Source organism: Apium graveolens, chromosome 10 (genome assembly GCF_009905375.1).
Source record: "Apium graveolens cultivar Ventura chromosome 10, ASM990537v1, whole genome shotgun sequence".
In the NCBI taxonomy this organism is placed as follows: Eukaryota; Viridiplantae; Streptophyta; class Magnoliopsida; order Apiales; family Apiaceae; genus Apium; species Apium graveolens.
The window spans coordinates 116095482-116122282 of record NC_133656.1 but is presented as its reverse complement, the minus strand read 5'-3'; the positions used below and the strand labels follow the sequence as shown (position 1 = coordinate 116122282).

Genomic DNA, 26801 nt, shown 5'->3' with positions numbered 1-26801 from the left:
ACTAATTATTAGTTTTAAGGACCCAGACTTGCTTGGATCCTTTGGCCTTATTAAGTTTGTTAACATTTGCAGCGGATTTAGCATCAGAGTTTATGTTAACATTTTTCTTATCAGAACTTACACTATCAGACTTTGAATCAGAATTTACACTAGAAGGAACAATGGAAACTTTCTTCAAAGAAGGTTTTATTTGATAATAATCATAGTACAAGCTATGATATTCCTTACAAGTATAAATGGAATGCCATAAACTACCACAATGAAAACAAGGATTTTGTGGTTTGTATCTAACAGACTGACTCTTAACTCCTGACTTTGAAGGTAAGGAGTTAATATTCTTATTCTTCCTGCAAAAAGAAGCCAGATGGTTAGAACTTCCACAGTTATGACATGTTTTCCTAGAAGCATCAGGAACAGGTTTATAATTATTGCTTTTATTCACACCTTCCTTTCCATTCCTATTTTTCCTAAGTGATTTTACCTTGTTTGCATTCTTAACATCTTTCAGCTTATGCTTAAGCTGCTTCTTTGTCATTAAGCCTATGTTCACTTCAGCTGTCTTTTCCTGTTTTAGTTTGTCAGAAGTTAATTTCTTTGTAACTTCTGATTTTTCATTTTCAGACTTTACAGTTACAAACTTAACAGGTTTTAACTTTGGCTTTTGCTTATCAACAGACTTAATTTCTTCAGTTCCTTTATCATTCTTATCTTCTCCATAACCTAAGCCCTCTTTCCAGTTTCCACTACTTAGCAAATTTTGAGTTGTTTTGCCAGAGTTAGTCCAAGTCCTGATAATCTCTCTTTCCTTTTCTAACTCAGTTTTTAGAGATTCATTTATTTTTAGCACTTCATTCCTAACATAAAAAGCATCATCTCTATCCTTCTGAGTTTGATGGAACATGACTAACTCTTTTTCTAAGAAATCATTTCTTTTCTTAAATACAAGATTTTCAGAAGTTAATCTTTCACATGTTAAATTTTGATCTCTATAACTAACAAACATGGTTTAAAGATATCTTCTCAACTCATTAATATCATCAGTATGAAAAGCATAAGTAGTCTGAGGTACCTTTGTTTCAGCAGCTTCAGAACTGCTCTCAGCACTTTTTTTATCAGCATTTGCCATCAATGCATAGTTTTCCTCACTTTCAGAGTCTGAGGTGTCTATCCAGATTTTCTGCTTTGTGACAAGAGCCTTGCCTTTGTCACCCTTTACCTTCTTGCAATCAGGAGATATGTGGCATTTCTCACCACAGTTATAGCATTTAACATTGGTGTAATCTCCTCTGTCAGACTTTCCTCCTCTGCCTTCAGATCTTCTGAAATTCTTCTTATCAGAACTTATACCTTTCCTGGAAAACTTCTTTCCCTTCCTGAACTTCCTGTATGCAATCTTTGTGATTCCTTTCACCATAAGAGCACACAGCTTCATCATCTCCTCATCAGCATCAGTCTCAGGCAAGCTTTCAGAATCTGAGTCATCATCACTCTCAGAACTTGATGACTCAGTATCAGACTTTATGAAAAGAGCTTTACCCTTGTCTTTCTTTGAGGAAGCTGCTTTAGGGAATTCTTCTTCAGCCTTAAGAGCAACTGTCCTTGACTTTCCTCCTTTCCTCTTGCTTCTTTGTTCCATCTCCAGCTCATGAGTCTTGAGCATTCCATAGATTTCGTCAAGAGTTGTTTCATCAAGATTGTAGTTGTCTCTTATTGTCGTTGCCTTCAAATCCCAGCATTCAGGAAGAGCTAACAGGAACTTAAGGTTTGAATCTTCAAGATAATACTCTTTATCAACCAATGACAAATTATTCAAAAGTTTGACAAATCTATCATATAAATCATTCAATGACTCATTGGTCTTTGAGTCAAAGTGTTCATACTCTTAAGTGAGTATTGTCTTCCTGTTCTTCTTAATTGTGTCAGTTCCCTGACACCTTATTTCCAGAGCATCCCATATCTCCTTAGCAGTCTTGCAGTTGATTACCCTGTTTGACATTACATTATCAATGGCACTATGCAGTAAGTGTCGTACCTTAGCATCCTTAGCAATTGATGCTATGTCTTCAGCAGTATAATCACTCTTCTCCTTTGGTACGGTCTTTGCTGCTTCACCTGCAACTGCAACAGCGAGCTTGGTTGGTTTGTGAGGGCCTTCCTTGATTCTATCAAGGTATTCTGGATCTGTTGCTTCCAGGAACATGGTCATCCTTACCTTCCATATGGGATATTCAGATGGTCTCAGTATGGGAACTCTGATGGTCTCATACCGACTCTGAATTTGTGTCTTTGGTGGTTCCTCAGTTTTGGTAGGCTTAGTTGGAGTTTCTGTGTCCAACATGATTGTGTTTGGATCTTTAACTGTATGTATGTTAACAGATAGGCTCTGATACCAATTGTTAGGTCACACACACACTGTAGAGGGGGTGAATACAGTGTATAGTACACTCAAATCGAACTTTAAGAACTTAAGTAACAGAAAACAAACTTTATTGAAACAATAAACTCTGTTACAGTATGGAACTGTTACCTCTCAGTGATGAACAAATATCACGAGAGCTGCTAGGGTTACAATGAATAATCTTCTCTAATAATGATAACACTTATAGTGTAAACCCTATGTCTGTGTTTATATACTACACAGTTACAAGATAATCGCTAATTGATATGGAATATAATTTTGCTTCCTAAAATATATCAATCAGATATCTTTTCTTCCAAGTATTCCATTCTTTACAGAATTCCTTCTTCATGCATATCTCTTCTTATGTTTATCTTGATCTTCTTTCCTTTAATCAGCTACTGTCCTTATCTGATCGTCCTTCAGCACTTAAGTTCTGATATCTATCTTCTGATGATTATCTCCTGATAATATAAGTACTGATATCCTTAAGTCCTGACTTCCAGTATAAGTACTGATCAACAGTTAAGTACTGATTTATCCTGTTCAAGTAAGATCTGAAAGCTAAACATAAAACATATTAGCCATGACATTATCAAATATATCTAACAGTCATGAATTTAAAAGGCCAAAAATCTAAGTTACAAGAAGATGAAAAACAAAAGGTTGGTGTTTAGAATATTCTAGGGTCATCCACTAATATACATGACAGATTTAGAGTTTTTCTAACAAGAAAATTTTGAAAAGGTGACATGAAAGGAAATATATAAAAAATGTAAGCGACATTTTTTCCCAATCATCCAATATTTGAAAAAAAAACTTTTGGAGAATAGTTTTTAATTTCCCTCTCTCAACATTTTCTCCTTCAAAAGAAAATTTTTTAAAAAAATGTTTTTCATTTTTCTTCTCTTCTCTCCCAAACGTATGTGTTGCCCATTACGTAAACAAAAAATTGATCGCATTTAGTTTTTCTGAGTTTTGCGAAGGAAATGTGAGATCTGGATTTTTTTGCTTTTTATATTAGAGAGAAAAGTAAGTTCTAACTTTGTTTTTGCCCTTAAGGTTATTCAACAAGAAATAATATCTTTATTCTTTTGATCAATTACTAATTTACCAATACGTCTATAGAATTTACTTAAGGGTGAAAGATATCATATTTCCCCCTCTTAATATGCTCGAAATATTGAATGAATCTAACTTTTTTCGTAGCTAGGGTAATAACAATGAGAATCCGATTTTTCCATTTTTGTTGCGTTTAAGTTAAAAAATTCGGTATTTTTTACATAAAAATTAGCTAAGTTTTATAAAAGGTCTGCACCCCATTAACATTAGTGAACCAAATTAAACCAACATGTCTGTATAACCCGTTTAAAGCGGGGTTAGAGTTGTTAAGATATATACAGACCCGTGCCTCTATTCTTCATAAAGTATAGGGTGAAAGTTTACGTGAAAGTCTCCGAATTAATGCGGAATAAGAAAAATAGTGTGTGATTAATATAAAATTATAATATCGATTTAATATCTAACCCGTGATATTCTTCATATAAGACTTATATGAAATTGTATGCATTTCCCCGCAGTACAAATGTTCGAAACAATTTAAACAATTTTCTCTTAAAGATCATCGTATTCATATAAGAAACGAGATAGTGTACAACCCAAAAATAGTAAAGGAAGAGCCTGGTTGCCTAGCCTGCTGGCGTAATCAACCATAGCATCAACAAATGCACAATAACCATGTTTCAAAAACTGGTAGATCCAAAAATCAATCGGACTTTTCGGAGAATTATCGTACCAAATTAACGCCAACTCATCGATGCATAATTCATCATAATGATAATCGTCAAGGTCTCTCAAGAGAAATAATCTAGCTGCCTCAGTTTCCTCCATCCTAGTAAACAGATCAAGATACCGTTGAATTTAATGATTTAAATAACAAAAGTTGTTATTGTCATCACAGTAATAAAGGTGGAGGCCGTGTACTCTAAATGATGGTTTCCTTGTTATCAATTTCTTGCTTGCTTGTGTAAAGAAAGGGATGTCAAGTAACCTATTTTTGCTGACAGCCATCTTCAACTCAATTATTAGATTCGCAGGTCATAGCATCATCTGTTTGCTTACTTCTGTATATATCTTTTTATGATACCGGAAAATAACAAAACAGGGTGGCGGGGGTGGAGACGGCGTCATCAGCATTGGAGGTCGGAGATTCTTGTAGCTCTGTTTCAGTGGTGGAAGAATGAAGATCAATGGCGGAGTGGGATGGTAGAAAGACCTGAGAAACGGTCGGAGAGTAGTCTGCCATTGAAAATCTACATTGTAAATCTGGGTAGAGGTGAACACCGGATATTAACGGAAAGCATATTTGAGGTGTCGGAGCAGCATTATGATGAACAGAAAGAAAAATGTGGATATAAACCTAAGATAAATTTTAGTTATTGTGACCTTTAAATATATTGTGACCCTAAACAAATTGTTATGTATATCATTGATATGAGATATAAAAATATTGGGTTCGAAATTAACTGTGCATGCATAAAAAGTATTAATTTGTTCTATAATTACATAAAGTTCATCTTTTGTGCCGAAGGGGCGACACAATTTATAAATATTACCGATGCATTTGTGACTTTATTGTACTGTATATTATCTAAAATATTTTTCGATTGATCCAATTATTAGGAAAAAGTTACAATTTTTTTTATTAAATTAAAAATTGAGGCCATGTTTGAAATTTTACATAGATTCACAAAAATCTATGTACCATGTCTTCGTTGTGTAAAAAGAAATTTAAAGAACCTATAGAACGATGAGCTCCGTCATGATGTTTTGGATCTCAAATTTCTAATTGAAAACCCTCTAAACTGTGAGTTCTCCAATCAATCACGATTTCGTTCCCCTTGACGAATTTGACAAATTAACATATATCTTTGACACTGACTGAAAAATTAAATAACTTATATTCGTTAAAATCTGATATATTGATTTAACTCACTCCTCTTCCCCGGTGACAATCCACACACATATTCTATAAAAGTATATTACGAATTTGTCATCTTTTAATTTTATTAATATCAATTACAACTATTTTAACTGTCATTAATTTTGAAAAATTAAAAAATGAAATAAATGAATTGAGAAAATTAAGAAAGTATGATAAATACACTATGTGTATTTTAGAATAATAGAAATGTGTAACAGCTTAGCAGAGAGGCACGGAAAACAAACTGAACAGAAAGACAGATGTAGATGCCTCTTGATACAATACATATGCCTATTGCAGGGTTTCAAAACTTTTTATCATCTTGAGATATTGGAATTAAATGTAGATTTCCAGAAGGTGGGCCCTTCGTCTGTTAATATGTTATTTCCCAACAATATAACAACATAATTACAGAAAAGATGTTGAATGAAATTCTGGTTTCTTTTTGGTTTTTTGAAAAACTCTTTCTGAAATATACAATTTTGTTTGTGAATATGCAAGAATGTAGATAAAGCTTTTAAAGTATTCTACTAACACAAAGTAAATAAACACAAGTTTTAAAACTTTCTGGTGGATTTGTCTTTCGACCAGAGATATATATTTGAAAAAAATCTTTGTGATACAAATTGCACACAACTGCTTACAAGTATTTTGTTACAACTTAAAACTTGAGAGTACTTTCTAAAGATACAGCTTGCTAAAATCTCTAGTTTTTTCTTCTTCTACTTGTTGTGCTTAGTTGTTCTAAAATACTTGGTACACTTGGTTTATATATTCACCAAGTTTATATGTGCAATAAGACAAGAATAATATTCCTATCAGTTAGGTACAAGCACATACTTCTTCATTTCTCTGTTAAATGCAATCCAAGTAAGATACAACATCTTTGAACGAGCTTATTTTGCATGGAAATGGAAATACTTCATTTTCTTCTAAAACCTGTAAACAGGCCGCCACATTCCTTTTGTGCACTATCAACTCATATGACTCTTCCAGCCTCTGTCAAGTCACTATCAACTGCTATCTTGTTGATCATCCGTTAAAACTACATTGATATGATTCATTGAAGCTTTATTAAATTATTCGTTGACACTAAACTAGTCCCATACGTTGAAGCCTTCTTGTTAACATCCGTTGAAGCTTTATCTGATATCAGTTGAAGAGCTTATCCATTGGAGGAATATTGAGTTATCCGTTGAAGCTTGTAGAGTCATCCACTGAAACTTGTAGTTTAGCAGTTGAAGATGTTTCCTAGCAGTTGATACTCTTTCACTTATACAAAATTACAAGGTATTTTATATTTACACTTAACCCACCTATTTTGTATATCTTGCTAGTAGTCAACATGACAAACTACAATAACTACCAAATCCCTCAGCTATCATTGTGTATAGAATGTGCTACATACTTATTAACATAAGCTACTCCTTCAACATATAGACTATTTGTGATTATCCGTTGAAGGCTACTAAATGATAATTAATAAATCTGCTTAAGGTGTTTTTGGTGAATTATCATCAAAACTACAACATATTCCTAACAATCTCCCCCAATTTATGTCTAATGGAATTATAGGCATAAATTCAGGTTGACTTGATGATAATAAAACACCCTATAAAGATACTACATTAAAAATGTAGATAAATTACAAAGTGGTGCATTATAATAAAAAATGTACAAAGAAGATTAAAAGAATTTTACATGCCATTATCAAGATGCTCCTCTAGTCTGAGCAAATTAATTTATTTTCCTTGATTCCCTTATTTTCCTTCCTAACTTCTCATTATTTTCCTCAATCTGGAGTTGAAGTTATCTGTAAAATTCAGCTTCATTTTCTTCATTGATATTCAACATCTTCTGTATTTCCTTGAGAGTTTCATTACTTGAGATTTTAAACTCCATGATCCAATAAGGTTTTATGTGCACTCTATCTCCAGTATTTGTAATAGTTAGATACTTTGGTAGTGCACTAGGATCTCTCCAGCTTTGTCTGATTTGACTTATCTTCTTGAGTATTTCTGACTTTGACCTTTGTAAATCCAAAGTCTTTTTTAATGAAAAAAATATATTGACTAAGACATTGTAGCTTTCCTCAAGAATCTTGTAAAATGGCCATATTATCTCATGACCACCTTTGTATCTGAACACCAATCTCTCTGAAAGTCTGAAAGTAGCATCAATTCCTCTCACTTCTTCCATTTCATCCAGATAGAGCTCAATATCAGAAAATTATTTGATGCCACAGATGTAGAGTTGATCATCTTTGTTGACAGTAGGCTTCTGTTGTTTTGAGATGGCTTTTGTTGGAGGTAGGGCTTGCTTGTTCTTCCTTCTTGGAGTTCTATTCTTTGTTGGTAAAGGGATGTTAAAATCAGGAATTGGTAAACTCTCCTAATCTGTAGGTTCATCCTTGGGCACTATTGGTTCACCATGAAAGTTTACCTCAGGATTTACCTTGATTTCAGCTGTTTCCATAATGAGCACAGTTGGTTGAGTTGAAGGAATAGATTGAGATGGCTCACTCTTGTCTGAAATTTTAATTGGCCTCTTAGCTCTCACCTTTACTCTTTTTCATGTTTTCCACTCAGGCTTCTAATCTTCTTCATTAGCCAATTTATTTTCAGTTGCAGTAGCAGGCTTCTCAATCTTCTTTTGAGCTTCCTTGGTAGCCTGCATTTTCCTTTGCTTTGGCTTTGTCTTTAATCTCAAATATTCTTCATGCTTAGCTTATACAAACTTGGGATGCCCACCCATTATATAGATCAATTTTCCATGTTTGTAAGATCTGGTTATCCTCTTTCTCAGCATTTCATCCTTCGTTGTCTTGTAGCTAGCAATTGATTTTCCAATGAGTTTCTGCTCATCAGGCGTGAGAGGTGAGTAATCTAGCTCCATTGGGTGTTCACTTGTAAATATGAAAGTTGAAGGTTTAGGCTTGAGCACCACAATAGGCTTTAGTTCATCTTCAAGTGATGTTCCTCCCTTTTCACCCTTTCCCAGCTTCAATTCATCTATAGTAAGATGCTTCGACTGTGTGAAATGTTTTACATATTATGATTGTCTTGCAATTGAGCCAAATACTTGAGCAATTCTTTGATCTACCTTCAGTTTTTTCTCTTTAAGCTTCAACTCAACCATAGCTATGTTGATGAAGTCTATGTTATCCAACTCCCCCTTTATTGGTGGCTTTGGCAAGTAATAGATGGAACTATTACCTTAGAGACTTGTACATGCACATCCTTCTCCTCCTTTTTGTTATCATCAAGTAGAAGTGTAGAGGTTGAAGTTTGTGCATCCATTAGTTGTTGGAGCAACTGAGTTTGGGTTTCTTGACCTTTAAGTATCTTGGACAAGTAATCTTCAACATTAGACATTCTTGTACCCAAGGCCTCAACTTTTCTTGATAGGTCACTTTACTTCTTAAGTTTTTGCTATAACACTCTCATTGTTGCTTCAGGAAGCTTCTCATTTAGCTTATTGTACATGTCATGTTTCACTTCATCAATTGACAGTTTTAGGTCATCCAAGTCTAGAGCCTGTTTCAGGTGTTGAATTCTATGAAGTTGCACGGACTCTAGATGTGCTTGCAATAGGGACCTTGTACCAGCATTGGAAGTAGCTGCTAGAGCTGTTTGAGTCTGGTTGATGAGCTTAAACTGAGTGGAATTGAAGTGATGAAAGTTGCACTCCTTGCTGAGCATCTAATCAGGGGTATTAGTTGAGGAACTAGGGCCTGCATCCCCCCTATATCCATGCCAGAATCTTCACCAAATTCTTCATCAAACTCATCATAATCAACTCCAAAGTCAGAATCCATATCGGCTGTAGGAGGCAGTTTAGAGATTGCGTCTTTGGCCCTTTGCATTGATTCAGTGGTGTGAACTAAATTCAATGTTCTTTATTCTTCCTCATTGCCCTGAACAACCAATGTTTGATAGGCTGTTACAGGCTTAGTAAATGTCTCAGCATCCAAGGAAATAGAATCTATAACAGCTCTATAATGTTGCTGCTATAGTTTTTCCTTTTCAGCATCACTGACATTCATTGACTCGCTAGCAATGGCTCCCACCCTTTCTTCAGTACCCGCTTTTCTCTCATTTTCTCTATATTCTTGCATTAGGGGCTCCCCTGGCTCACTGTCCTCACACCTTCACCTTCACCTACTAAGGTGGTACTCCTCTCACTCACTTTTGCCACACTGGAAGACATAATGTGCATTATTGAACTCTCAGCCTCATCTTTTTCCTGGGAGCAACCCAGCCTCTCACTCAATTCACTCCCTTCCCTCAATCCTAGAAGTGATTGAACAAACACCAAGTCATCTGCACTTGTAATAGATTTTGAAATATCAAGTATTTGTGCAATGACTGTCAATTGCTGTGAAATAAAAGTTGAAGATATAGTTATGACTACCAACGGAAAACTGCTGGGAAGCATATTCGTAAAAGAACAATCACTTATCAACGGATCACGAATATCCGTTGATGAAGAAGAAACAAGAGAAATATAAGTTGAAACTATTGTGGAGTCTATGGAGATTGGTTTTAAATTTTGGTGCACAGACCCCTCAACAGTTTGAGAAGCAATTGGCAAGTGATCTAACAAATCATCAATTAGATGATGATCACTTGTTTGAGTTTGGGGCTCCTCCATGAGTTTAAGAGATTGAGAATCAGAAATTGATGTAGAAATCATGTCCACATCCGGAGGGAGATAGTCGGGGAGTTGTGTGTTTGAGGTGTTTTGATTGTTAGAGAGTGGGACCATGACTCCGCATTTACTGGAGCCACATCAATATACGTTAAGAAGGTACAAATACCAAGTCTGGGACTTGGGTTTGCACTGTGTATGCACCCTGTGACTTCCCCATGGTTTTAGATTTCTTCTTTCTGATATAGGTTTGAGCTAAGTCTTTAGTGTCCCTACCCCTTTTGTTCTGTGCTCTTGGATGGGAGCTTATTTCAATAGTCGCATCCTTTTAGGAGGATGTAAGGCTGTTAACGAACCGAGTTGTTCGCGAACAAGCTCGAGCTCGGCTCGTTAAGAGCTCGTTCGGCTCGACAACAAACTCGAGTTCGAACTCGAATAGACAAATGTTTTCGTTAAGCAAAACAAGTCCGAGCCGAGTTTTGGGTTGTACGGCTCGAGCTCGGCTCGAACTAGCTCATTAAAGCTCGATAAAATTATAATTTATCTTAAATATTTTTAGTCATGAATTGGTGTTTCAAATTTTTTTTAAAAAAATTTCATCGATCCAACCGTATGGATGTCAAGATATATACATTTTATATATAACTGAAGTTTTAAAAAAAAATTATTTGATAAGTTATTTTCACAGTCAAATAGAGGTTGACCTGATTTTTTTCTGGCTCGGCTCGGCTCGTTTATGTTCGCGAACAAGCTCGTGTTCGCCTCGTTAGTTAACGAGCTCGATCTCTAACATAATTTTTGTTCGATAAGAAAGCTCGGCTCAGCTCGATTCGTCAGAAAAAAAAATAAAGCTCGGCTCTGTTCGGTCAAAACTCGGCTCGGCTTGTGAACAACCCTAGGAGGATGCAACTAGAGATGAGCTTATTTCCTTTTGTATCACTACAGTCTTTTGAGAGACTGTATTGTGGCTGGCTTGGGTTACACTAGCCTCTCTCACCTTATCATTGGGGCCGGCTCTTTGATGTTCACCCCTCCCCTCCCCTTTCTCACCACCCTGAACACTCATCTCAGGTGCCTTGGTGGTTTTTACAACTAGTTTCTTTTGACAGACACTAGAGGTGTGTTTCTTTCATTTGGGTTTGGAAACTTTTGGTTTAGTGGCTTGGGTAAGAATCTGTTTGGTCACTGTCACAGATTCCATAGCCACTGTTAAAGGCAGAGAAATTTAAGGTTGGGAAGAGATAGAGATAGAGGTGTTTACCTGACTTACCCCAGGTGCCTCAAAGATAGGAATATAATTGAGAGGCACCTCACTGTTGAGGTTGTTCCTAATAAGGTCTTCCAACACCCTCTTCTCTTGAACCTAATAATTTAATTTGTTGTATGGGTTCTCAATTTGCAAATCCTTAGAAATATTGTTAGCCATCATCATAAAAAATCTAGCATGGTACACATTTCTAGGCCTCTTTTGAATATCCCTTAATTTATACCCTATCTCTAAAATGATATAGTTTCTAAAATCATAGTACTTATCAAACAAGAGCATATAAAGCATGTTGATTAGAGAAGAAGTAATAGCATCAAAATTGCTAATTTTACCAGAGAAAACTTTGATAAGTGCATCACAGAGATAACTCCATTATTTCCCAAGTCCTTTTCTTTTAATGCTTTCTAGACTAGAAGTGTCTAAAGCATAACCCATGGACTTAAGCATGTTAATAACATCAGTGTCAGTGTGTGGAGTAATTGTGTTATTTTTTGGCAATTTAAAGCATGATTGGACCTCATCAGAGTTGATACAGTTATTGTTACCTTTGAGAGTAAAGGCAATGGTCATGTCTTTTGAGTCAAAGACAACAGAGGTCCAAATCTCTTCTACCACTTCACAATAGATGACTGGTGCTTCGAGTATAGAATATTTGAGTTTGCAATTGCTAATGAACTCCATCGTTTTGTGATAGTCTTCATGAGCAACACTCAGGTCCACCAGAGCAACGAAATTGTTCTTCTCATACACAAACCTTGTGTGAGACATAATCTTCACAATTGGTGCCATTTTTGCTGAGTTTATAGTTACAGAGAGAAAGAGGGTTTTGGGAAGAAAGAGAGTAAAATTTTTCTTGAAAAATTGGAGAAAGATAAAAGTGAGATCTGAAAATGAAATTGGCTTTTATACTTTCCCAAATTAAGACACACAAATGATTAAAATAAAAAAATATTCAATAATTTATGCCAAAAATAACCGTTTAAAAATAAAGTAAACTGTAGAAATTATAAAATTGTCCATCAACGTTTACATACATGACTGTAAGTATATTCTAACGGATAAATTTTTAGAATCGACGGCTATGATTGATATATAAATCAATGGATATCAAATACACCATTATTTATTAAGGACAATGTATCCATATATATATTTGACTTTCAACGGATAATCCTTATTCATTGAAGGAGTAATTTTGACTTAACCAAAATTTTACCTTTTCATGACTTGATCAAGAAAATCAAATTTATTTCCGGCTGCATTACAAGTTGCATAGACATCAAAAATAGTAAATTAAGAGTAGTTTAACATACCCAACTCACTTACCAATCTCGTAAAACTTGATTCATCAAGTGGCTTGGTAAAGATTTTTGCAAGTTACTGATCACTTGGAACAAAATGAAGTTCCACAGTACCATTCATAACATGTTCCCTTATGAAGTGATACTTGATGTCAATGTGCTTTGTCCTTGAATGCTGCACAGGACTTTCAGTATTGGCAATGGCACTTGTGTTGTCACAGAAGATTGGACTTGTCCACATGTAGACCATAATCCAACAATTGATTTCTCATCCATAGAATCTGTGCACAACAGCTGCTAGAAGTAATGTATTCAGCCTCAACTGTAGAAGTATAAACCGAGTGTTGTTTCTTACTAAACCAAGACACCATCTTATTTCCTAGATATTGACATGTTCCTGTTGTACTTTTTCTGTCAATCTTGCAACCTGCATAATCTGCATCTGAATAGCTAATTAGATCAAAATCAGAATCTCTAGGGTACCAAATGCCAAGTTGAGATATCTGAAAATCCTCTTAATAACTACTAAATGAGATTCCCTAGGATCAGCTTGGAATCTAGCACAAATACATGTAATAAACATTATATCTGGCCTACTAGCTTCCAAATATAAAAGTGAGCCAACCATACCTCTATAGCTTGAAATGTCCGCAGACTTTTCAGTTGTGTTCAATTCAAGTTTAGTGGCAGTGGGCATGAGAGTTTTTACATATGTGCAATCCGTTAGATCAAAATTCTTTAAAAGATCATAAATATATTTAGTTTGACTAATGAATATTCCATCACTAACTTGCTTAACTTGTAAACCAAGAAAATAAGTTAGTTCTCCCATCATACTCATTTCATATTTGCTTTGTATCAATTTGACAAACTTTTTGCAAAGTTTATCATCTGTAGAGCCAAATTTATATCATCTACATAAATTTGAACAAGTATACTATAGACATTTACATTTCTAAAAAAAGAGTTTTGTTAACAATAACTCTAGTGAAGTGATTTTTTTAAATTTTTTTGACAAGGTGTCATAACAGGCTTTAGGTGCTTACTTCAATCCATAAAGTGCTTTCAATAAATAGTACACATAATTGTGTTAAACATATATATGGTTAAAATTATCATCTTGTCGTATGTAACTCAGTTAGTGATTTTTATTATGTTATTATAATATTTCATATGTATAATCCTCGCATAGTACGACTACTGGTCTACAGTAAAAAAGATGCAAGGTATTTGTTAAACAGACTGGTAACAAGGTACATGAGTAACCGATTTTGTGAGTTTTTAACGACATGTCACCACCAATTTCGGGTCGAACTGAATTATCTATGTATTAAAAATTATATGTGATTTTCTGTAATTTTTTATCAATATTTTTTTTATCGTAGGTAACCCGCAGCCGCTACCCTTCGGGTGTGCACTGGGTAAACCCTACCGGCTCACGCAATAGCCTGCAAACCACGTGAACCAAGCTAAACCGCATTTCGCGACAGGCTCTGACTCAGGAGGCATAATCATAAATTCTCCGCCCGTGGGATTCAAACCTGTGACCAAGATGATAGTTATCCCCTCTTTAACCAGCTAGCCAACCCTTACGGTTATTTTTTATCAATAATTAAATAATATTAGGTAAACTACTTTAAAAAAAATCATATATTAGGTAATAATTTTCTGGAAATATGATTTCGGCTTTTTTTTCAAACTGAACTAAACCGATTTTATATTTTCGGCTCGGATTCGATTCTGTTTCAATTCGGTTTCTTGGAGGATTTCAGTTCAATTTGGTTCATAGAATTTAAGAATTTCGATTTTTTTTTTATTTCGGTCGGTTCGGTTTTTGACCGATCAGACATAACTGATCCAATACTCATCCTCTAATCATTTAGAATTTGATTAGTTTAAAAATTTTAACCATTGCAGAAAATTATTCCGATTTTTCCGGTAAGGATTTGTGAGGATACAGTAAAACTAGGAAATTACGGGAATATTACATAATCACAAAATGTAGTTCATTTCAGATAATTTTAGAATCTTGTCCCCGCCTGTGATTATTACAAATATAAATTTTATTATCGTGAATATTAATTATATATATATATTTATAATTAATTAATTTTTATTTCTTTGGTTATAAGTTAAAATAATATTTACCACCCTCACTGCGTTTCCCAATTTAGATTTGGAGAGAACTAGTTTTTGAAGTTCGGATCACTTGGGTTGTTTTGATTTTGTTCTTTGAATTTTTAAATTTTATGTGTTAAATGATCAGAAAATAAATAAGTTAATTAGGAATTTTGCCGATGCAATCATGTTATTTGTAACATGATTATATTGGTAGTTTGTGATGTGTCGCCAATATTCTATTTAATGAAAGCTGTTTTTTTCTGGCAAAAAAAGTCAGCTTATCTCTATTTTTTTTTTGGGATTATTAGAAAAAAGATAAATTGTCGTAACAATTATATTGTATATTTTAACATATCATTATTTTCTTTTCTTTAAAAATTCAGAAGAATTAAAATTTTGTATCAATTTTTTTCTTTTCTATTTTTATGATATTTATTTAATCCCTTTATTTTTCTTTCTTTTTTTTAATCCAAAAAACTCAGAAACATAATCTGTTTTTAAGATCATGTTTGTTTGTCAGGATTATACTTAGAGATTGAATTATAATCCTTCACAATAAATATAAGTAGTATCGTGTTTATTTTGGAAGATTCTCACGACGACTATAATCAGGGAGATCGGAGTTGATAAAAGAAAACCTACTAAAGATTATATAGTACCTCGTCATAGCAGGTATTATGCATGATTAATTTTTGAGAGACCTTAATTAGATCTATTTAATATACTATTGGCCCATTATTTCACTCTACATCTTTGCATGTCATTCTTAAGCCTACTACGTGTATATGTATATATAAATTGAACTATTTTGAATTATAACAATCGTCAATATTATTTATTTATTTTTATAAAATATTAATAACCCTTTGACTGAAGCTAATATAATTAATTAATTATGTGTATATGATATGAATAAATATATATGATATATATTATTGAAATGTGTTTTAATTAAAATATAATTTAAATTTTTAAGGAATTTGTATCGTTTGCAGTAATTTTGGACCAGCGAAGCAAAAAGCAAATATGTAAAGAATTTGATTTTTAAAAGAAAACCAAATATAAAACCATTTTTTAATATGTTATGTAACATGGTTGTATCGGCAGTTATAAATTTCTAGTGTATATTCTATTAAATTAAAGCTGTTTTTTTGGCAAAAGAAATTAATTTATCTCCAAAACTTTCTCTTTGAGATTATTGGGAGAAAGATAAGTTGTCGTAATAATTATATTAAATATTTAATATATTATTATTTTCTTTTTTTAAGAAAAACTTAAAGAAATAAAATTAAGTACCAAATTTTTTCTTTTCTATTTATATGACATCTATTTAATCTCTTTATTTCTATTTTATTATATATCTCAAAAATTCGGTAACATAGTCGTCTCTAAAATCATGTTTGTAGTCCTTTACAATAAATACTCCCGTGTTTGTTTTGAAAGATTCTAGAAAGGCTGTAATAATGGAGATTAAAGGGGATTAAAAAAGATCTACTATTCAGGATTATATAATATACCTAGTCATAGCAGGTGTTACGCAGACTTAACTTTTGAGAGAATCTAATTTTAATTAGATGTAGAAAGAAATGCACATGTTATTAATAAAATCTTAACTGATAGTAAAATTTTCAAAAATATAGATGATATGTAAATAAAATACAACTTCAACACAAATATTTTTAGCCTAAGTATCCTAGATTTCTTGATTGAGCACCATCATTTATATTATGTACACATTATTTCCTCTCAAAAAACTCTATCGGCATTTAGATGTATATAATTGTTTATTACACATATTTATATTATTTTAATTCTATAATGTGAAAAGTGGGATTGTTTTATAAAAAACTGTAACTTTTTTCATTATTAACCAAATTTCACTAAATACTTATATAATAATTTTAATATATATTTTATAATTTTAAAATTATTAATAAACTAATGTAATAATAAAATTAGTTAAATATTTTATAATATATGAACATAATAATCTTAACTAATTCTTCTGATATTTATATTATAAGAATAATATCCTTAAATATGTTTAATTAATTTAATATTTTAATTTCACTTGTATTCACTAAAATAATAATTAGTTGGTTATTAATAATTTATTCACGACTATATATGTTAAAAAAATCATTTAATATAATTTTTGAAATTTAAAAATAACAATAAAACTCTTTTCAAATATAGCTAATTATTTTAGCTAATGCCATTAAAATAAAATTGCTTACAGGTTTAACAAATTTTACATAATATTTATTTTATTTTACTTTAACTAATGAATATAGCTAATAATCTTGAAGATACTCTTAGTATTTTATCGCCTCTGGACCCATTATTTCCCTTGCTGTCATTCTTAAACTTACTAGACGTACATGTATATATAATTTGAGCGGCAACTATTTTGAATTATAAATCGTTAATATTTATTATTTTTTTTGTAAAATACTCATAAAACTTTAATTAAAGCTAATATAGTTAATTAATTATGTGTATATGATACAGATAAAAATATGTAATATACATTATTGAAATGTGATTTTTAGTTAACATATAATTTAAATTTTAAAATTTGGAGCAGCAGAGGAAAAAACAAATTTGCAAGGAGTTGTATTTGTAAAAGAAAAACCAAATATAAAATTATATTTTTTCAAATATATACATGCATATAAAGGAGGGGGATAAAATAGTTGTGAGAGGAATAAGTAGTCCCAGGGGGTAGTTAGTTGAGGTATAATAGGGTTATTATTTATCACAAACATCCTACACGCTGATGGAGGAGGAGAAGGAAGCAAGTAATGGAAACGAAAGGCGTGTGCAACCCGATCCAGATTCCAAAGGGAAAGTATTCGAATTTGAAGTTCCTGTCACCGAAACTGCTCCCCCGAGTATCATATATAAATTCAGGCGTGTGCAACCCGATCCAGAGTCCCAAGGCGAGAGGCTTGTGCAACCCGATCCAGAGTCCCAAGCCAAAGTATTCGATTTTGATGTTTCTCTCACCACAACTGCTCCCGTCAGTATCATATGTTTTGTTAATTCACTAACAAATATACATACATACATATATACTCTCAATTGTTTGTTGTTCCTCATGTTTTGTTGCTTGTATGTATGTATGCATGTATAACCCTTTTTTCGAGCTGCTGCCTGCTTAATCTATTCAATTTGTTTATTGTATTGTAATCTTATTATTATTATTATTATTATTATTATTTTCTTTTTTCATGTCTGATAAGCCTATGACTCTTGTTTAAAAACTATCCCCCCTGCTTACCATCAACTGACACAAAATATTCTCTTGTAATTTTGCATTTGCAGACTCAAAGAAAGCCCATAATTTGGCCAAGTTATGGTTCGTATGCAAGATGGATGCTTATTGATAGACGAGCAGGTAACCACCTTGTCCCACAGATTATCATCTTCTTTCTTCTATATTCATTGCCTCTGTTTATTTATCTACTCACTTTACAATTTGTTAGCTATGCTAATTGTTGGAAATTATGTGTACACCTTTTTTTAAGAATCAAACCAAGGCGAGAGAGCATAAAGTCATGACCTTTGTTACACTCCTCTGTATTACGACGCATAGCCATTTTTCTCTACAGTAGCATACACGTGCATCCTATATGCTTGTTCTATCACACCATTGCCAATTCATTAAGCACAATACCTCTTTCAATGGCAATATAACTAGTATTACCCCGTGCTCTGCATTTTATAAACTGTGTAAAAACTTATTTGTTTAAATTTCTATAATGATACTGCACTTTTGACAAAGTTTCAATAATGTTTTTGGTCTTCCGAATGTACATAGGTTCGGTGGACCCTCGTGCTGCAGCTGAAAAGCTATGGAGGAAGCGTGCAAAGCGGCTTAGACTAGCTCAGTTGCAATCTGGGAACAAGGAAGATCCAGTGAACCCTCCTGAGGATACATACTTTGTAACATAGCTGGACTCGTGCCTTTATCCAATTTCTGGATTTGGCAACAATTCCATGGATGCTATTGAACTGTTTATTTATGAAAACTTAATGTCTCTATGTATGGTATTGACGTTGACAATTTGGAATAAAATTTGCGACTTGATGCTCTAATGTTATTAATTATTTGACCTTTTCCTTTTTGGGGTACGGTAATTTGTTTTAAATACTCACGCATACATTCCCTCCGCTATGACTTGAATCCTCATCCTCTATTTTAAGGAGGAGAGAGGTATCGGCATGGCCAATGACCTGTTGAGACTTCTTGGCTTGGTTAATGTTGAATAATTTAGGGTCGATATTAAAATTGCGGTCGATTGTTTAACATGGTTGATGTTAATGGTTTGGTATACATATTTTGTCTTGCCATAAACTTCTAATTGTTTTCCGACATGTTCTTCGGTTGGAACTTGATGATTGTGCATCGGATCCCTTGCATCGTACCCATATGTAATTGTGTAGTTTGTGTCTGTTAGGAATTTTTGGTGGTTCCATGAGGGAGAAAGGGAGGATGTGGTGCTAGAGCTATTTGTGTTGGAGAGTGATCAAATTTGAGTGCCATGACATTGCAAGAAAGGGGAACCTCCAATGAAATAATGGAGAGTGATCAAATTTTAGTATCATATGTAATTTGTTGGGTGGTATTGCTACTGGTCTGGGCATGACCTATGCTCTGATGTCCTATTCTGAGATTTGATGGGTTCTTGATGTGGTTACTTTCTTAACCTTTAATGATACATGTAAATGTAAAACAAGATATCTAGCAATGATACTGCAGATATATATATATATACATTGTCACATTTTGGTTATGATATTCTTTAATTTGAATACTGTAGTTATGACAGGCGCCCAATTTTATAGTAGCTAATTGTTAGTTTGAAAGAATAAGATTATTAGAAGAATTGTTTGGTTTGACAAAATTATGAATCCTCATGCTTTTTTGGTCCAAAATGTGTTTTCGTCTGACAGGTTACAGTTACACATATGGCTAAAATCTCTGTTAGTGCATTTTTATTATGTTCATGTAATATTTCATATGTATAATTCTCGTATAGTTCAACTATTGATCTATAGTGAAACAGATGCAATGTACTTGTTAAACCAACTGATAGCAAGGTACATGAGAAACCGATTCTGTCAGTTTTAAAAGACATATCGCCAATTTTGAGTCGAGCTGAATCATCTATGTTTTAAAAGTGTATGTGATTCTGCAACTCTTCTGTCAGGCACGAAATTTTGGTGCCTTTGCTTTCAGCAAATCAGCAATATTATAGATTTTAACAACCAGAAACTAAAGAATGATCAGAAATTTAAAAAATAGCATACAGTGCAATGAAAGTCGGATTAGTGACTAGCAATCTACAGTTTCCTGACCTTACTAGCTATCATCCCTCCTGGTGACATCAAGAAAAAAAATTAGTACTTTAAGTAATATGTCTTGCTAATCAAGCACTCATGCTGCCCATTACGATTTACATCTACTTCCACGTGTCCTGTTCAGGAGGGTATACTGCATCTCTATTCTGAACACGCCTGTTTGTACCAACAGGTCTTGACCATATACTAGTAGTTGGTTGGCCACCAGCAAGGCTCCCACCGGAAAACTGTTCTGTAGCTCCAAAAGAACCGCTGGTTGTGTTTGTAGCAGCATTGGAAATCGGCTCAGGTGTACTTTGAAGATGCATGGAAGGCTCTGGCTGACGTATCACCCTATCTGTCGGTTGAATATGAAAGAAGGAATATGACTGGGGCTGCATCACACTATGTGACTGCTCAGAAACATTTATACTTCCTGGCTGCTGTGTTGAATTCGAGTAGCCAACAAAAAGGTTTCCACTTCCTTGCTGATGGCTCTGCATCACTCCACCTGTTGGTTGATAAGGAAAGAAGGAAAGTGTACTTCCTGGCCATTGATTGGTCTCTTGTTGGCCAGCAAGTCTGTTACCTGAAAACTCACCCATAATTCCACTCGAAGACTGAGCACCAGATGGGCTGTTTATACGGGGAATCACCTCAGCCCGAGGTTGAGAATGAAGGATGGACTGTGGCTGAGGGAAGGGCTGTGGCTGAGGAAAGGGCTGTGGCTGCCTCACATTTACACTTCCTGGCTGTTGTGTTGAATTCGGGTAGCCACCAAAAGGGCTTCCACCTAGAGATCGGCCCATAACTTCAGAAGAACTAACGACACAGCTTGGAACAATTTGAAAACCACTCTGCAAGCGAGCCCAAGATGGGGCTGTAAGTTGAAAACAAGAGGTGTTTAGGGGTCTATAGAAAATCTCTTCAGATGCTGCAGAACCTCTTCCTCTTTGACCCCTCTGCTGTCGCCCACTGTGGGTCATCCTACTTCCAGTTACTCCTCGGCCTAAATACCTTCCAGAAGCTCCAGCTAATCCATCATATACTGTCCTCTTCAGCTCCTCAATTATCCCTTTATACTCATTTAAGTAAGAACCACGAGGAGGAGTACTCTCTAAAATCCCGAAACCACATGGCCTATTCTCAAAAAGTGTGATTAAACTGAAATCACAGGGTGGGAAATTATTAAAGTAGTCTGAGAACTCGTGCTCTCTAAGAGGAGAGGGCAGCTGATACCGAATATATCTGACTAAATTTCTGGGTAAGTTCTGAGACGGATGATTACCAGTATGCCTATGCCTAAGGGCATTAACAAGACGAAACAGTGCATTCCTGAGCCTAGTGGAAGTGGCCTCATTGGTTCTGAAGGTTCCTCCAGTTCCTTGAGGGTCTTTGTTTCTCTCATCGGAAACAAATCCAAATCCATTTGGAATGTTAGTTTCCGGATTGTAAATCACAACTACATCAATAGCTGGCTGACAACCTAAGGACAAGCAATTGCGAAATACACTTTGCTCCAGAATTGTAGTACCACCTAATTCATTTGCCCAGTCTGTAGCTTTAAAAAATCCCTCCCCGCGTCTTGCAAATCCAACCTAAAGCAACATGAACCCGAAAATCGTCATTCTGAATTATTAACACACAGAAGTCTCTGATTCTAACATAGTGTGGATCAATATCATTCAATCATTGATCACGAAAATTAAAGATTCTTAAAAACAAGACTAAAGATTCAAATACTTAAGTTATCTACATACACTCTACCAATATACACCATAAACAAACATGCAAAAATATATGTTAATCTTTTCCCAAACCGCTAATTTCCAAACAAACAAGGCCATACTCTAACATTTATACCATGAATTAACAATGTACATTTTCTTGATCAGGGAGTTGAAAAAACTAACAATACACACCAAAGAACAGGGTAAAGAAAGAATCAAGAACTTACCGGTAACAATCAAAAATGGAATTCTGTAAACAAATCACGAAAAAATTACGCGGAAACAAATACATTACTGGGAGTTTTTACAGACTCCTAGCCCTAAGAGAACTTTTACAAGAAACATGAAGGAGTCATATATAGATACATTCTTGACAAAACCAAAAACAGATACTAGAAAACAGAGAATAACAGTTCTTATGAAAAAATCAAGAACTGATACACAAATGCACCAGAAACAATCGATATTGACACACAAGAAGAGATGCATTACCGTATTACTGATTCGATTCGACATTTGCAACTTTCTTCAACTTCTCTCTCTCAGTAATCTTTTCTCTCTCTCTCTCGCTCTCTGTTTTGCAACTTTCTTGAACTTATCTCTCGCAGTAATCTCTCTCTCTCGCAGCTTTCTTGAACTTATCTCTCTGAGTAACCTCTCTCTCTCTCCAGATTCTTGTTCACGTCATATCTCTCTGTCTGTATATATACATGTATGTGTAGGTTCGTTGTTATAGGTGGAGGGAAAGTTAGTTGGCTATAATTTGAAAGCCCAACTATACAATTAGTAGTAAAAAAAAAATTACACATATAAAAGTGAGGATTTGTACGTAGAATGAGGCATAAAACAAATCCACTTATATATTTAGTTAGCTTATTATATATGGTTTTGACTGTTTTTTAAATATGTTTTTGAAGCTCTAAATTCTGTATAAACCTGATATAATAGCATTTGTGCCAGAATAAAATTACTGAAATTTTACATTTTACTCCTTAATTTGGTTAATACTCAACTAAAATTGACTCAACTTATGCGTTTATGACGAAAAAAATCGCATATTTTAACTAGCGCTTTTATGACGAAAAATAGCATATTTTCTTTTTTCGAATAATATTCGCTAATAATTAAATGTATGTAACCTTTTCCGTACTTAGGGCACGTAAAAGAAGAATCCGCCTATCTTTCCGTTTACATGCTTAGGGCGAAAAAAATTATGCATTTTTCCTGTTTATACAAAAATGAACTAATTTTCATAAAATTATATCTGCACCCATTGACATGATGTTCTTAATCAAGAAACAAGTATATCACATTGTCATGCAATCTCAACATATGGCAATCTCAACATATGAGACCTAAATATGGTTAACACAAGTAAACCAACCTGGCATTCCGAGTTCTCATGTTTAAGAATTAGTTTCAAAATCATGATAACTTGAGTTATTTTGTCAAATTTTAAATCCATTCAACCAAATGCACCTCTGTGGTTTTTAAGTTTACAAGAATGAAATAGTGACATAGAGTAGTATACTTGATTCGAAATAAGATTTGCAATTCGTAAAATAAAAATATATGAAAAATTCATAGTCCTTTGTTGCAAATCTTTTGTCTTGTTTGATTTTTAATGATTAAATCAACCAAAGTTTGACCAAATATTAAAAAATTATATCATCACAAAGTTTATTTAATCAACTTTAAGATGTACATTTCGAATTTTGTAGATTATAAAAAGATGGCGTGAATCTATTAATCAAATTTCAGTCAATTTGATTGCTAAAAGTCAAATAAAATAAAAGATTTGGGACAGATGGAATATATCGGTATATATTACAATCCGCGTCAATATCAATTTGATATCATAAATAAAAATCCATAATTATAAGGATATTATTTAGATTTTTCAGATTATCCTAATATCTGCAGGGTCCTTATATATACTCCCTCAACTTTGTTTTTATTTCATAAATTGTTTTAGCAGCTCTTTCATTTCACAGATTAAGAAAAGCATAACATCAACTTTTATAATTACCTTCAAGTAATCTTCAATGGCAAGTGATAGCGCAATCTCGACGGTCAGGGGGAAGTACAATGCTACGAAAATATCAGTGTGGTGGGATATGGAGGAGTGTGAAGTTCCCAAAGAATTTGGTATCGATGTTATAACGGAGAATATCAAAATAGCCTTGCAGAAAATCAACTATTGTGGACCTGTTTCTTTCTCTGCCTATGTAGACACTACTCGGCTTCCTTCTTTGATCCGAGGAGCTCTCGAAAGCACTGGCATCTCTCTCTGCCATGTCCCTGCAGGTATACATGATCGATTTTTGCACTAAAATTTAATGCATTCATTTTTCCTTCCATTTACTATTGTCTAAATAATTGTTTGCTGATTTAAATTTTGTGTTCGTCGATATATTTGTTCGTGCACAGGTCTTAAGGATGATCGGGACAAGAAAATGTTAGTCGATATGTTGTCCTGGGCAATCGATAATCCAGCTCCTGCATATTATCTGTTAATTTGCGGGAAAAAGGATTTCTCCTTTGCCCTTCAACAATTTAGTATGCGGGGATATGATATATTGCTAGCTCATCCCGCGAATTTATGTGATGCACTCTTTCCTAGTGCGAAAAGTGTATGGAACTGGACAAGCCTTCTTTCCGGAGACTTTCCAATTGCCTCTGGTGAATCTCACCCGAAAAGGTTGCTGGGTCAAGCCCAAGGTGCAGTCCGGATGAACCGAAATGCATTTCCCATCCCGATTTTGTTTACTCCAAATCGCAATAGTGACATGTTAGAGAATATTGACAGTTTCAACGATCATTTAAGACGACAAAGAAATATTGAATTTAATGAATGACAAAAAGTTTCTATGTCCAAATATAGAAATGAAGAAGAATGTCAACCTCCTTCCAAATACAAAAGTGTGAGCGTTGCTTTGCACTACTTGAAAGAGGAGAAGATGATCCCAACGAAAGAAAACATACAAGACTTCATTCGTTATGGTGATCGAGGTGATCGTAATTTTGATGTAGAAGAAGCTCTGAATTATGAACTTAAACATGACATGATAGAGTCCCAAAATCTCGGTGACCTATCACTCTATTTACCCAGAAATGGGTACCTATGGGAGTGTGTGAACCCTGAGGGTGGCCGCGAGGATCAGTACTCAAAGGCTACATGGGACTTCATAGAGAGCTTCCTAAGTTCATCAGATGGTCGTATCGAAATGACTATTTCTGAATGCAGGTTATTTATGTCACCATTTTTTTTACGTATTTTAACTTTTACGCGTAATTTGATTATTACATTCATAAAATTGGAATGCAGGTTTGAAGCATGTCTTAAACTGAGAAATTTATGTTTGCATAACTTTCGTCTGGGGAGAGTACAACAAATCATGAATCTGATACTCGCAAAGGGATGGATTTGGCCTTTTCCGGATGGATGGAAACCGATTTCGATCACCCTCGCAAGAAGAGAGTAACGCAACCACTATACTGATGTCGGGCTTATACCATTACCTAGCGAGAAGACTAAAGTTCATTTTGTTTTCCTTTTCTTGTTTTTGTTTATTTCAGATTATAAGCTAGTTTAAAATAAGCTTGAATGGACTTTTTCGTTCGTTCTAAAAAAATATCATAAATACCAGTACTCCTTTTTCATTATGTTTAACAAAATCAAATGCATGCCCACCCAAGCAAATTTTTAACAAAATATTTCGAGTTCGGGATTTACAATTATGATTAGATCAGAGTGATGATACATGGGTTTTAATTTAAATATATACACGAAAGAAGTAGAATAAACGGTCGCGATCAAATGACAACCCATATACACTACAAGAAAAATATCAATAGACATCGGTTTTTGGCCGATGTCTATGTTGTTTAGCAACCGATGTTGATGTCGGTGATGTCAATATATTATTTTATTGACAATAATATTATGGTGATCGAGGTGATCGTAATTTTTAGAAGGATTGTCAATATATTATTTTATTTATCCAAGTTTATTGGTAGAATTTTTTAGAAGGATTGATAGTATTATTATTTTATCTTAACCCGAGTCACATTATATATCAACCAAATTTTAAGAATTATATTTAGTTTGTTTAAATTTAATTTAGCTTGAAGTAACAAATTAGAATGATAAACTCAATATGAATTAAAATTTAAATTGGTAGAAGAATTTGAATTTAAATATAAATTATAGTGATATAGAATTCGATATAAAATAGAATTGAAACTGGTGTAGAACAATTAAATAAGGGTAATTAAGTAATTTTAGCAAGTACCGACCGACCGACTACCAAACTTTTAATATTTCGTCTATTATAATATAATATAGATAAGCTGGTTTAAAATAAGCTTGAATGGACTTTTCCGTTCGTTCTAAAAAAATATCATGAATACCAGTAGTCCAATAGTCCTTTTTCATTATGTTTAACAAAATCAATTGCATGCCCACCCAAGCAAATTTTTAACAAAAAATTTTGAGTTCGGGATTTGCAATTAAGATTAGATCAGAGTGATGATACATGGGTTTAAATTTAAATATATGCACGAAAGAAGTAGAATGGACGGTCGCGCTCAAATGACAACCCATATATAAGAACCGATCCTAATCACTCATTTTTATTATTTATATAACCTATTCACCATACATTAATTTTTAATATTAAAATATTTTATTACCATCTTATTTCTAATCCTATCACCTGCCATTTCCAACCACCGCCGACCTTCATTTCCGAACACCACCAATTTAAACCACCACCAAAAAATCATCACCGACAAAAATTACTATCAATTCACACTAAAATTACTTTATTACCAAAAAATCATCACCGACAAAATCATCAAATCAAAAATTACCATCGCAAAATCAAAAACTATCACCAGAAAATAAAAAATCATCACTGTCAACCGAAAATCACCAGATTCAACTATTATCATTTACCACTAGATCCGATCATATTCACCAACTCCGACCACTATACCAACA

General features: G+C 33.8%; 3 protein-coding genes across 4 annotated transcripts; 2 read left to right on the top strand and 1 right to left on the bottom strand.

Annotated features, from left to right (window-relative positions):
- The first annotated feature begins 17415 nt into the window (after positions 1–17415).
- On the top strand, positions 17416–18845 carry LOC141692495 (uncharacterized). Of its 2 annotated transcripts, none has more exons than XM_074497361.1 (3): positions 17416–17703; positions 18048–18120; positions 18544–18845. In XM_074497361.1, exons 1-3 carry the CDS (start codon positions 17500–17502, stop codon positions 18675–18677), a joined length of 411 nt encoding a protein of 136 aa, XP_074353462.1. In that variant the 5' UTR covers positions 17416–17499; the 3' UTR covers positions 18678–18845. The 2 variants fall into 2 exon arrangements, with proteins under 2 accessions (XP_074353462.1, XP_074353461.1); XM_074497360.1 differs by having other exon boundaries at positions 17420–17742.
- Positions 18846–19968: 1123 nt separating this feature from the next.
- LOC141693386 (uncharacterized) lies at positions 19969–22547 on the bottom strand. The gene is made up of 2 exons (XM_074498481.1): positions 22289–22547; positions 19969–21664 (listed from the first exon to the last, which is right to left on the bottom strand). The coding sequence occupies exons 1-2, from the start codon at positions 22310–22312 to the stop codon at positions 20189–20191; spliced, it is 1500 nt and encodes a 499-aa protein (XP_074354582.1). The 5' UTR covers positions 22313–22547; the 3' UTR covers positions 19969–20188.
- A 1294-nt stretch (positions 22548–23841) lies between these two features.
- On the top strand, positions 23842–25387 carry LOC141690881 (uncharacterized). The gene is made up of 5 exons (XM_074495637.1): positions 23842–24103; positions 24227–24587; positions 24681–25043; positions 25125–25182; positions 25376–25387. Exons 1-5 carry the CDS (start codon positions 23842–23844, stop codon positions 25385–25387), a joined length of 1056 nt encoding a protein of 351 aa, XP_074351738.1.
- Positions 25388–26801: the final 1414 nt, after the last annotated feature.